This window comes from Lemur catta, chromosome 19 (genome assembly GCF_020740605.2).
Source record: "Lemur catta isolate mLemCat1 chromosome 19, mLemCat1.pri, whole genome shotgun sequence".
Taxonomy (NCBI): Eukaryota; Metazoa; Chordata; class Mammalia; order Primates; family Lemuridae; genus Lemur; species Lemur catta.
In genome coordinates, this window is record NC_059146.1 from 13,879,661 (window position 1) to 13,893,560 (window position 13,900).

Consider the following 13,900-nt stretch of genomic DNA (forward strand, 5'->3'; position numbering starts at 1 on the left):
AATATTAAAATATTGCTTGTTTTTGTTGCCTTAGCGAAGAAAACTTTTCTTGGACAAAATAAATCCTTCTGGGGGCCGCTAGAACTGGTAGAAAAGCTTGTTCCAGAAGCTGCAGAGATAACAGCAAGTGTCAAAGATCTTCCAGGACTTAAGTAAGTCTAAGGTTGATTTCTATTTCTCTGGAACAACCTTCTTACTAATTAAATCCTTGAAGAGTAAGACTAAAGATAATGATGTCTGTAATAATAATTTCTTTCATAACAATTCAAAATGTATAGTGTGATGAACAAGCACTGTTATGAGGGAACTGGTATAGTGTCGCCTTTGAGGGATAATTATTCATCAGGTGGTTGTCTTCATGTTGAAATACCAAACATTTCCTTATTTTTCATTTTATCTTTTTATTTTATTTTTTAAAGCTAGTCAAGCGTGGTTGTGGGGGGAACATTTCCTTATTTTTTAAAGCATTTGTGAGAATCAGTTAGTGAATCTCAAGAGATTCCATCTAGGGAGGTGGCGTGCTAGACCTGACTTGGGGAAAGAATGTATTTGATGGGGTTTGAGAGTCAAGATTAAAACCAGTGAACCTCGGGATCTGACACCTATACCCTGCCTTAGAACTTGAAAAAGAACAGTGGTCACCTTCCCAAGTGAGATTGGTTTAGTTTTAATCAGAGGCCAAAATTGCCTGTGTCCACATTAGTACTTGGGTGTTTATATAATCCACACTAAAGTTATGAGGATTTACCAATACTGATCTGATGGAACATTTTCAGTCACGCCTTCCCAAAGTCTTGTCCTCAGCTTGTAGTCACATTCAGTAATTCTTTACAAGGGAATTATCACAAACACACTCCTGGGTCCCAGTAGCCCACACTAACCTCCTTGCATAGGAATGTGGTAGGAGAAATTGCGAGGAGAATCTCGGTGTGTTTGTTACTCTGGGAAACCATTAGCATGAATCTGTTCCACTGTAGCCCTTGCTTCTTACTTATGTTTTTAGTTGTTTGGTGTCTGTTTTTGTAGGACCCCAGTAGGTAGAGGAAGAGCCTGGCTTCGTTTGGCATTAATGCAAAAGAAACTCTCAGAATATATGAAAGCTTTGATCAATAAGAAAGAACTTCTCAGGTATGAACACCGTCTTGAACTTTATTCTTTACTTGGTATGTTCTATGTCATATAAAGTTAAATCATATAAATTTGCCATTTTTTGTAGATCAGAAACAGTTAATTCATAACAATTTCACTAATACTTTCTCCCACACCTTATACACGTATACTCCTAAATGGATGTTTTATGTTATTTGTGTCATCTGTCACTGCAGCCTATATGGGGGTCCTTTCCGGAGCAGGCCAAAGCTTACCTCCAGAAAACAGGAAAGGCATGTTAGCATGTGCCCAGGTTCAATAAGACAAGAAGTTAGCATGTGCGTTAAATTCAAATTAGAACAAAAAAAATTTCCAGATGGATCATAGATATAAGTGGGAGAGGCAAAACAATGAAACTTTTAGAAGAAAACATAAGGCAGGCAGAAATTTCTTAAACAGGATGCAAAAAGTATAAAGGAAAAAATGGATAAATTGGCCCACGTTAAAGTGAAGAACTTCATTGAAAGATCCTCAAGATTAAGGATGAAAGGCAACCCATAGGGTGAAAGAAGATATTTGTCATACATAATACATACATTCAACAAAGGGTGCATATTCAGGGTACATAAGGAACTCTGTAGTTCCAGTAAGAAAGATGCAGACAAGCAAATATAAAAATGGGTAAAAGACTTAAACAGGTATTTCACAAAAGAGGACATTGAAATGGCCAGTAAAGATAAAAAGACATCCACCTTCACCAGCCATCATGTAAGTACAAATTAAAGCAACAGTGTGATACTGCTATTCACCCACCAAAACTGCTAAAATGAAAAGACAGGTAATACCAAGTGTTGGTGAGGATGTGAAGTAACTTTAATGTTCTGTTGATGGGACAGAGTTAATTGGTACAGAAATTTAGGAAAACTGTTTAACATTATCTGTTAAAGCTGACCATAAGCATACCTTATGACCCAGTAAGTCTAGGTGTTATATCCAATAGAAATGCATAATTATGTTCAACAACAGACGTGAACAAGAACGTTCATAGCTATTACAATGTTTGTGATTACCCCAAATGTTGTAATAGACCCCAGTGTCTATTCACAGTAGAGTGGATAAGTAAGTTGTAATGTATTTATACAATGAAATACCATATAGCAACTATACACAGCGACATGGATTAATCTCTCAAGTATAATGTTGGGCAAAAAAAATCAGACTCAGAAAATACATTGTGTATTGTTCCATTTATATAAAGATGAGAAATACAAATGTAAGCTTTTATGATAAGAAAGAGGCTACCATTGGCCAAGTGGAGATAGGGTAGTAAATAGAGAGCAGAAGGGCAAAAAGTGGCTTCTGAGGTTCTGGTAATATGTTATTTCTTAATCTGGGTACACAAGTGTGTTCTCTTTATCATAATACCTTGATATATACGATTTGTGTACTTTTGTATATATGCTTTATAGGTCATTAAAATTTACCACAATACATTCAAATATAGTAGATTTCCCCTCAGAAATAATAAGAAGCGGAAAAACAAGGACGAGAGAATTTAAAGAAATGGCTGGATTTTCCAAGAACCTAATTTTTATAAGAAATAGCCATCCAGATCCTAATGGAAGCATTGATTTATATTGCTGCAGTTACATGTGCCATTGATTGCTGTTTTCTGGCCTAAGAAAATTTAACAAATTGAGAGAAAGAGAAATAGGAACTGTTTAGGGAAACTTATTTATTACCACAAAGGGAAAGCTCAACTTTGCAGGGCCAAGCCTTGAAATAGTGTAGGGTCGAGTGTTCAAGCTACAGGTAGCTGCCAGGGGAGTGTCTTTAATCAAAATCGTGTGGTTCTAAGTGGTGTCTGAAGAATTAGCTCTTTGTCTAGCAGAGCCCGAGAGTAAATGAATTCAGTCTTGTGAACTGGGCAGAGCAGTTCTTTATACATAACTTCACTTGCTTGGACCCAGCAACTTCACTCCTAGGTCTGTCCAAAAAAAATGCACTAGAAACAACCCAAATGTCTATTAACAATCAATAGAATGGACACCTTGTAGTATATTCCTACCATAAAATGCTGTCCAGCAAGGAAAACACGTGAACTGCAGCTACATACAATATATTCGAATCATATAACTAAAATATTATGCAAAGGAAGCTAGACACAAAAGAGTATGTATATATGATCTCATTTGTATAAAGTTCAGAAATAGGTAAAATTAATCTACAGTGATAGAAATCAGGACAGTGGTTACATTGGGAAAGTGAGGGTGGTGATTGAGAGAGAGAAAAAGCAGATTTCTGGGGTTCCAGTAATGGTCTCTTTCCTGATCAGGATAAGCAAACCACACACATGTTTTAAGATGCATAAAAAACTGTCAAATTATTCTATGGTGCATCATAAATATAAATATGTCAGAAAAATCTGAATACTCACTTCAACCACAATACCATTCTGATCACATTTCTTTTAGCTAGACTGTTATCTAAGGGATCTATTCATGCAGCTATTAACCTAAAATATCTATCAAAGCCTTTTTCCCCCTTTTTCACTATTATCATAGATGACCATATTCAACCTTGAAGCAAGCATTTTTTCCTTGTCTCACTCATGATTACATCATTGGATATTGGGGGTTTTATTACAGTAAAGAATTTTGTGGATTTCTCTTACAGTGAATTCTATGAACCCAATGCTCTCATGATGGAAGAAGAAGGAGCCATAATTGCTGGACTGTTGGTGGGTCTGAATGTCATTGATGCCAATTTCTGTATGAAAGGAGAAGATCTGGACTCTCAGGTATGGGAAAGATACTCAGTTACCAAATGTGTCACTCTGAGTTCTTTTAGCTCAGAATTGGCCTGATTAGATTATACCAACCAAATTGGGGTCAGGGAGAGATTCTATGTCATGAATAGGATTTCCTTTAACTTTGATATGAATATTAAAAATGTTTGTTTTTCCTTTCAACTTGGCTTATTTATGCATTGGCTGTGATTCCTGTTACACATATATACATATATACAGACACGTATGTGTATAAACATATATAAAGGAACTTTAAACCTTATTTATATTAAGTATTATGTTGACTCTCCTAGTCATGATCTGGTCTTCTAGTCCTGTTGATTTAATCTTGAATCTTTACTTCCAGCCCTTGTCAATTTTTTTTTTTTTTTTTTTGAGACAGAGTCTTACTGTTGCCTAGGCTAGAGTGCCCTGGTGTCAGCCTAGCTCACAGCAACCTCAAACTCCTGGGCTCAAGCGATCCTACTGGCTGAGTAGCTGGGGCTACATGCATGTGCCACCATGCCTGGCTAATTTTTTGTGTATATTTTAGTTGTTTGGCTAATTTCTTTCTATTTTTAGTAGAGACGGGATCTCGCTCTTGCTCAGGCTAGTCTCGAACTCCTGAGCTCAAACACTAAAAGTAAAACTTTAAGTTTTCACCATAAATTTCTGTTAATTGTCATGATTATATTACTCTTTTGAGTACCTAAAAAGAGACATGGTGTCACGCGTTGTAAAAAGCATTTAATTTATATTAATCCTGAAAATTCTCCCCCATAGGTTGGAGTTATAGATTTTTCAATGTATCTCAAGGATGGGAACAGCAGTAAAGGTAGTGAAGGGTATGTACAAAGAAAATTAGGTTTCTTTTTTCTTCTCTGATGTAGTATTTTTTGTCTTTGGTGGTATTTAAAGTTTAGAACAATACTGTTTTAACAGACTTGCTGAAAGAATTTCTGATGATACAGCTTTAATAAAGTCTAGCCAAAAATACTTATGCCTACTGCTAAATCCTAAAAGAGTTTTTAGTTGAGTAACTTTCTTGCTATGTGGTTCAAAGGCAAATAAAATAAAAATTAATAAACGGTATCCAATTGCCCATCCCTTATAGTGGGGTTTTAAAACATGGTCGTTGTGACCAGAGGGATTGCATTTTCATCAATAATCAGTTAGCTTAAAATTTGCAATGTGCATGACGGGGTTATGTAAAATATCAACATTAGGGAAGCAGAGTGAAGGGTATAGGGGAACTCTGTACTACCTGTACAACTCTTCTTGTAAATCTAAAATTATTTCAAAATAAAAAGTTTAAAAAATACTCATCATGGTACTTAGTAATTAGAGATCAAAAGCATACTTTATGCCCTTTATAAATTTAGCAGTTGAACACATAATTAGTCTGATGTTTTTAACCTTGGATATTAAGCTAAGATTATGTCACTTGTTCTTTTGGTAATTGTATAGGTATATGGCCTTAATTTTGACTTTCAGCTGAAAAGCCTGGCTATTTAACTTTTCCCTATTATAGATTAGTTGGTTCTAGAAATGAACCTCCTTTTTCCACACTTTATTTTCTTGAGTAATAAACATACTTGATCTTTATGAAAGCCTTTTATACCATTCACTTTGAATGGAAACAGCATTTAAAGGCAAATATGTAGCCTTTGAAAACAACTGTATTACATTAGAATGAACTTAATTCTTAAGACAAATGGAAAATTATTACTATAAATAATACTAGCAAAGCTGAAAAACCTATTTTTTTTTTGCAACAGAATCTCGCTCTGTTGCCCGGGCTAGAGTGCCGTGGCGTCAGCCTACTTCACAGTGACCTCAAACTCCTGGGCTTAAGCAATCCTTCTGCCTCAGCCTCCCGAGTAGCTGGGACTACAGGCATGCGCCACCATGCCCGGCTAATTTTTTCTGTATATATTTTTAGCTGTCCAGATCATTTCTTTCTATTTTTAGTAGACACGGGGTCTCGCTTTTGCTCAGGCTGGTCTCAAACTCCTGACCTCGAGTGATCCTCCTGCCTCGGCCTCCCAGAGTGCTAGATTACAGGCGTGAGACATCGCGCCTGGACTGAAAAACTTATTAACTAACAAGAAGAACATTTTTATCCTTTAAATGCTTCTGATAGATTATAACATCCTACCTATAACCTAAATTATTAAGGTTTGTAAGTTATAACAAGTGCTTTATTAATGTGGTGTTTTTTGTTTTTTGTTTTTTTTTCATTTTAAACATCTAAGTCTTTCTGGTTGATATGTCAAGGGGATTATACATCAAGTCTGTCATCTGGTTCAGTGTATCTTTGCCACAATTTTTTTTCTGTGTTTCATGAAAAGCTGGAGGGGCGGAGATCAGGATCTTGGTTTTCCTAATGTTATTTATTTTATTTCTATTTTCTCTCCTTTTCCTCCACAGAGATGGTCAGATTACTGCAATTCTGGACCAGAAGAACTATGTAGAGGAACTCAACAGACACCTGAAGTAATGAATAAATACATTACTTGGGAATTGTTGAGGTAGAAGGGAAGGGCAGAATGATGAGCAGTGAGGATAAATTCTGACAATACTCATCAAACATATCTAGAATTCCTGCTTGCCAGGCACTGAGTTAGGCACCTGATAAATGGCATTTAACTGTTTTAGTAACCTTTAGTGAAAGACAGTTAAGATCAGTATTTAATTATAGCTCTGGTGATTAAATACATTCAGTTACAAATTTTTAAATAATGTGACATATGCAATTCAAACTGGCAGCCCTCTGGGTCCAGTAGATATAGCCACAAGTTTCAGGATTGATCTTGGGTAAACCACTCACTACTTTAGTACCTTTAGATTAATCGTATCTCTTTGCTTCCTTGCATTTCTCATTTATATATTGAATCAATAGTATTAGTTTACCCTTTCTTCACCATTGCTGCCATTAATTTACCGAGGACGGTAGCTCCTCCCTTATCTGCAGGGAATCCTTCCCAAGACCCTCACTAGATGCCTGAAACTGCAAATACCAAACCCAAGTGGTACGTGTAAACACTTAATTCATGTAGCCTGTGATTATCACATACCTTAAAATTTACTGTGTAGTCCATTAGCTCTTTCATTTCATTGAACAAATACTTACTGAATTCTAACTCCAATGTCAAAGCCATAGCAAGTAAGGCAGACACAGCCCTTTCTAAACTTAGAGCCTGTAAGTCTACTGAGAATTGTGGACATTAGACAGTGAATGATAAGTGTGATGGGTGTTTAAAAAGCAAGGTAGAGGATATTGTTCTTTTTTCAAAAGTGACCTATATTTTTTCTTCTTGATAGTGCTACTGTAAATAACCTTCAGGCAAAAGTAGATGCATTAGAAAAATCCAACACTAAACTGACAGAGGAGGTAAGTGTTTTGGAAATTCTTTAATTGACTTACAGAATTTAATAATGTGCATTAGTAGAACCAGTAACTTCTACGCAACCTTGGAAATAAAGGATTTGACTTTTCAGATATAGCTACTATAGTACGTAACTCCTTGTTCTGACTAGAATGGCCAGTCAGCTTGTCGCACGGGTGTCATTTACACAGTTGGACTATGTAGGCTGTGTGGGCAGGGGTCTCCTTTACCTGGCTGGTCAAGTATCTTGGTTTCTTTTGTGTGAATGTTTTGTTTGGGCTAGCCTAAAGTAAATGTTTAGCATATAGCATGATATTCATCATTTATTCATTCTGGAAAACATTTTTGACACTATTTAGGTACAAGAGCTAGACAGAGGTTTGTATGTGCCAGGCATTGATTTATGTGTTCCAGATTGGCAGACTTTCCACCCCCCCATCTTGTTTCCTCCGTGGGGCAGTGAGGTAGATAAGACAGAGAGCAGGGGTCAGGAGACCAGTCGTCCCTGCTTACATGTCATGCTACTTTTATGTCATGTGCTGCTGAGGAAGTCAGTCACTTGACCATTGAGAGGCCCAGTTCTGTCACTGGCAGATGATGGTGTTTACAGTCTACTTCCCTTTTAACCTCATAATTTCTCTGAAGATCAGATTAAAAATAGATGTATGTGTGAAAACTCTTAGAAAAGTCCCTAAAATAAGAACAGATAAACAACCCCAGGTTTTACTTCTGATTAATAAAGATATTTTTTTCTAACTTGCCAAAGGATAAGCTACAGAGTTTTTTTTCATTAAATAGCATTAGTTGTTTCTATGAAAAATATTAAATAAAATTTCCCAGGTAGAAAAATGTTTATCTTCTTTATTTCTAATTATAACGATCCTGTTACATACAGTGGGATAAATTTGGTTTAAATAAAATCAAATTAAAGCACTTGTCAGAAAGGTGCTGTTTCATCAGTTTTTCTTCAGAATGAACATTTTCATCATTCTAATTTTAAAATGCCTTCCTTATTACTCAGCTCTGTGGGCTTCGTTTTTGGATGAAAATTCTTAAATTTTATATATATATTAAAATTTTAATTTATGGATATGATACTTAAAATCTTATCCCACTGGCTTTGGGAATACTCAGCACAAATTTCTACTGTGATTCTTATGTCACTGCACTGAGGCAGCTAAGTGTGGTCTCTAAAGCTAGGCTACTTGCATTTATGTCCTGGCTCTAGTTGCTAGTTTTCTAATCCTGGGACAATTACTTAAACCTCTATTCCTTGGTTCACTTATCTGTAAAATGAGAATGACAATAATGCTGTTTTATAAGATTGTTGTATGAATTTAAATGATTTAATACACAACGAGGGCCTAGAACAGTGCCTGACACATCATAAGCACTCAATACACATAGCTATGAATTTTGTTGCCTCAGTCACACTTGTCCTTCTGACTTAGATTTATTATACTAACAATATTAATTTATTCATTTACTTATTTACTTTCTCGAAACTTTGAACTTGTAGAGATAAGTAAGTACCATGTGTGCATTATAGAGAATGCATAAGTTTAATCAGTTCTGCCTTTTCTTATTTCCATTTCTGGATTGTAAGAGGGCTCGTAAAAGAACCCCCTCCTGAGTTCTGAACTGGCATGACAAAATGAGAAGAATTAAGCAGATGAAAGTATAAATAATCCACTTTATTATCAGTAAAGTCGAATTAAAAAGCCCACTTGGATCTGCAGCCATAATCAGGTTTCCTGATACTGTCTCTTAAGTCAAGCCCTTGGAATGACCTGCCTGAGGACATACTTGCATCCAGAGAGCAGACCTACTTGCCCAGAATTACTTCTTTATATATTGTTAGGCCCAGGGAGCAAAGATAGAAATGGGTTTCCAGGCTTGCCTCTGGAAAGCATGCCTGAGCTCTCGCTTTTCTGTATTTACCTTGTTAAAACACGAACTGAGCAGAACCTGCACCTGCGGCCAGTGAAGAGGTAATGAAACAGAAGACTAGCCTAGCCGTGAGGAGCCTGTTCCCCCTCCCAGCTTCAGTCAGGCCCCACCTTCACATTCTCTGGGAGTTTAGAAGGTACAGAGAAGCAAAAAGTATTTCCACCATACTTTTCCCTCCCACTGAATGGGAATTTGAATGTTTCCCCTTAGCAGTATACTGCTAATAGCATTACCTTATGTTTTTAGATGCTGAAATGAAAAATATCTTCAGTGTTTAATAGGATCTTTTAGAGTGAGAACTTTATAGTTCATTCCTTTAGTCTTCTAAAATTATCTATAAAAGGTCTTATGGAAGGTTTGTGACATGGGTGCCATGGTATCAGGTGACCTCTTTATTAAATATTTTAGAAATAGATACTCTTACTAAATGTAATTACAAGTTATCCATGAGAACACCCTTGAGATAAACAATCTTAGCATTTTTGCACTGAAAAATGTTTCCATGTAAAAGCAGCAATAGGAGATATTTTTTGTTTTTATTTTAACCTACTTTAAAAATGTTTCTCCTAAGTTCCCTATAAGAACACTCTTACTGGGTTACAGATAGCTTTCTTTCTTTCTGAGAATATCCAAGACTGAAAGTTATGTCCTAGCAAATCATGAATTATATTATGTTAATTTTTAAAAGATAAAGATTATTTTTAAAATTTTATCAACAGCTTGCAGTTGCAAACAACAGGATTATTACCTTACAAGAAGAAATGGAACGAGTTAAAGAGGAAAGTTCCTACATACTGGAATCCAATCGGAAGGTTAATCTTACCGGATTTATAAAATATTCATAGAGAGCATGTCAGTGTGTTAGCAGTAGGGGGGAGTCTTTATTTTAAGCAGCAAGCATTTGCATGTGTAAAACACACTGTTTTTACTTGGACTCCATTTGTCCTTGAGTGCATGATGAATTTGTTAAGGGAGGGTGGTGCCCCTTTTTTCTACCTGATGCTTCTTAGCTTCATTGCCACCTACATCTGTGTAGAGATTGTAAGGAACGGTCTAATTCAGTTTCTTGTTTTTGTGTACTAATAATTCATATTGTATTTAACTGTTACATCTGTTATATTAAATATGCCATTATTTTTATATCATGTTACTGTTTTATAAGAAGTGACACCTTATTATTTGATATCACTGGGAGTTACCATGTAAATGAATTTTCTAGATAACTTAATCCCTTAAAGCAACAACCTTTTTAATACAAGGTTTGCAAAATCTCATTAGATATGTATGTATTGTACAAGTCCAAGCCTTTTTTTCTCTCTCTAAAAACACCTAAAGCAGCATAAGCCTTCATAATTAAGGACATAATTGTTAACACGTTTAGCCCTTTATAGTGAGCTGAGATCATAATTATCAAGATTGGCAATTCTGTACTCAGTTATAACAGTACTACCTTAGGAGGCTATTGAAATTGATAGAGCTTCTAACACCTGCACATAAATATTCCCAGATTACTGTGGATTTTTTTTTCTGCCTTTTATGAATTCACTAGCATCTCTTACTTTTTATGTTTACACTGTTAGTGTTGCTATCTCTAGAATAGTCTCCCCACTTCCTTTTATCTTTATGCTTCTAATCTACCATCATCTAGGAATCCAAATATCCACAGTTACTAAAATTGTTCTTAAAGAATGACTAGGCTCTGAATGCGGACCAAAGCAGTTTATGAGTAAGGTGTTTGACTTTAATGCATGGACTTCATGAAAGAAACTGTGGCTGCTCACAAGAATTTTTTGATGCCTTATTTATTTTTATCTGTGATCTCTCTGGATAGTTCAAGATGCCAGATGTGAGTTCTCTGGAGAATCAGTGTGTTAACTTTTAAACCTTTGGGCCACCTCATATTTTTCTGTGAATACTATATTATTTTTAGAGGCTGATTTTTAAAACGTAGTAGTATACCTGGTTTGCCAACCTAGCTTAGGATTTTAAATAAAGTGGCAGGAAACCCCCAATTCAGCTTAACCCATATTTACTAGACTTTTTCACTTTCTTTATTGTCTTTGTTCATTGTCTTACCTGCTTAGGTATGACCATTTTTCCTTACTAAATAGCAATGGTAGTGTCTGCTAATTCTGTATACGTTAATTAAATCCTAAATATATACAATTTTATCTATCTTTTCAAGGGTCCTAAGCAAGACAGAACTTCAGAAGGGCAAGCACTAAGTGAAGCAAGAAAGCATTTAAAGGAAGAGACACAATTACGATTGGTAAACTTTGCTTAAGTTTTAATAATTCAGGAATACAGTAAAAGGTAACTGCCTACTTAGAGGTTTTGTCATACAAACCAAGATTAGGGATATCGGTAGTGTTGTAAAAATTTTTAAAGATCCTGTAAAATTATTTCTCTTTCTTTCAACCCCCATTCCCTATAATGCTTTCTCAGTCCTTTTCTGAGTATTCTCAAAAGCAATGAGATTTTGCCGATATTTTATTTTTTTGCCTTAATAGTTTGTATTATAAAAGCATTGAGTATATAGAACCTACTTTTTAAGCTCTTTCCCGGCTGCGGACAATGGGTCTGGTTGTCAACTGTGGCGTATGTATCATGCTCTATAAACCTATATCTTGCTCCTGCTGTATAATCCTATCTTTCTCTCCTCAATAAACCTCATTTTCGTACTTCTTAAAAAATAAAAAATAAATTATGTAATCCCCACTCCTACCTCATCCTCATCCCTGCAAAGATTCTGATATGTCTTTTTGGAGCAAATAGTTCCTTTTCCTCTTACAAAGAATCATTAATATAGAATTATATTCTTATTTTTAATTCTTATTTCTAATTTACTCTTGGTCTTAGATATAAATGGATAAATTTATCAACCAGTATTAGTCTTAAGATTTTTTTTTTTTAGAAATTAAATATATATATAAAAATTTATAATATGAGATACAATCTCACTCCAATCAGGATGGCCGGGCGTGGTGGCTCACGCCTATAATCCTAGCACTCTGGGAGGCCGAGCTGGGAGGATTGCTTGAGGTCAGGAGTTTGAGACCAGCCTGAGCAACAGTGAGACCCCATCTCTACTAAAAATAGAAAAATTGGCCGGGTGTGGTAGCATATTCCCAGTTACTTGGGAAGCTGAGGCCGGAAAATCGCTTGAGCCCAGGAGTTTGAGGTTGCTGTGAGCTAGGCTGACGCCACGGCACTCTAGCCCAGGAAATGTTATTATATATGCTAATTGTTATTGTTGTTGTTAATGTCTCTGAAAATGAATGATAGCTTATAACTATTTTGCCAGAATATTCAGACCTAGGAAATTTGGTGTACCTTTTCCTGTGAAATGTTATGGTTTGTACTCAGTTGAGGAAAGAGAGTGTAAGTAACGTACTTACCTTTGGGGACAGGATGTCGAGAAGGAACTAGAGATCCAGATCAGCATGAGGCAGGAGATGGAATTGGCCATGAAGATGCTGGAGAAGGACGTGTGTGAGAAGCAGGACGCCCTGGTGTCCCTTCGGCAGCAGCTGGATGACCTCAGGGCTCTCAAGCACGAACTTGCCTTCAAACTGCAGGTAGGAGCAACAGGAGGAGTAGACTCACTGGCTCTAAAATCCTGGGACTTCCCTCCACCCCTCTTCTGTAGAATCACACTTTACATACAAGGGGGAAGGGTCACATCTCATTTTGATGTTAGCTTCCAATAAACCACTTTAAGAATCAGACCATCGCAGGATCCTGTATTGCTGTTCTGGAAAGCCATGGGCATTGTCCACATTGTAATATAGGGGATGGGAATCTTTTTTATCCTATAAGATAATTTCTACTCCCCTGCCTGACATGCCAGCTGAGTTATATATTCTATTAGCTTTTATACTGAAATATGATAACTCAGTGAACCTTCTGATACTGTGATGAGGCTGCATATAACAATACAAATTTTAAACAAATTGCTTTTTTTTTCCATTTGAGAACTAACTGATATACAAACATATGAGCATTTTTATTTTCCCACTTACCTTTAGGTTCAAAGGGCATGTGTGATTTACATTTTAATATTTTATGTTATATAGATCATTTATAATTCATTTCCATCACAGAGTTCAGACTTAGGCGTAAAACAGAAAAGTGAACTAAACAGTCGCTTGGAAGAGAAGACTAATCAGATGGCTGCTACCATCAAACAACTGGAACAAAGGTAAAAGTGCTGTATCTCTAATGAAACATTTTGGGCTGTCAAGGCTGGAGGGGAAGAGAATGCGCTATGCTTTCAGCAAATAGAAAGTATATGAAATTCTTTCAACTTAACATCAAACATGCTGGTAGAAAGAAAGCCAGTTAAATTTATTTGTGTTTTCTAAGATATGACTGAAAATATTTTTAAGAAATATCAGCTTTTTTTGACTATTTTGAACATCAGAACTTTCACTTAACGCATGTGAGTGTCGTGTGGTAGAGAATGATCACTTAGAAGGGTGAAAGGACTTTTAAATACATGTTTGTAATTCTGTGATCTTATTGTTCATCACTAAAGTCTGGATACTTTGGTGCTAGATGATGTTGGGATATAGGGAGATAGGTGTCCTCTAAGGATCTATTCTGGATCTTTCTCTCCCTTCTTTAACTTTAACCCTTTTCTCTTCTCTCTCCTGTTTCATTTTTCTGCTTTCTCCTGAATAGT

General features: G+C 36.0%; 1 protein-coding gene across 9 annotated transcripts in view; it reads left to right on the forward strand.

Annotated features, from left to right (window-relative positions):
• The window catches only part of RUFY3 (RUN and FYVE domain containing 3), a 67,893-nt gene that overhangs the window by 38,790 nt on the left and 15,203 nt on the right, over positions 1–13,900 (forward strand). For all 9 annotated transcript variants that reach the window (XM_045532425.1, XM_045532426.1, XM_045532431.1 and 6 more), the window contains exons 3-12: positions 35–152; positions 1,027–1,128; positions 3,766–3,889; positions 4,661–4,722; positions 6,308–6,373; positions 7,202–7,271; positions 9,936–10,028; positions 11,402–11,485; positions 12,627–12,794; positions 13,320–13,417. In XM_045532425.1, coding sequence (XP_045388381.1) covers positions 35–152; positions 1,027–1,128; positions 3,766–3,889; positions 4,661–4,722; positions 6,308–6,373; positions 7,202–7,271; positions 9,936–10,028; positions 11,402–11,485; positions 12,627–12,794; positions 13,320–13,417 — 985 coding nt within the window. The remainder of the gene's footprint in view (positions 1–34; positions 153–1,026; positions 1,129–3,765; positions 3,890–4,660; positions 4,723–6,307; positions 6,374–7,201; positions 7,272–9,935; positions 10,029–11,401; positions 11,486–12,626; positions 12,795–13,319; positions 13,418–13,900) is intronic.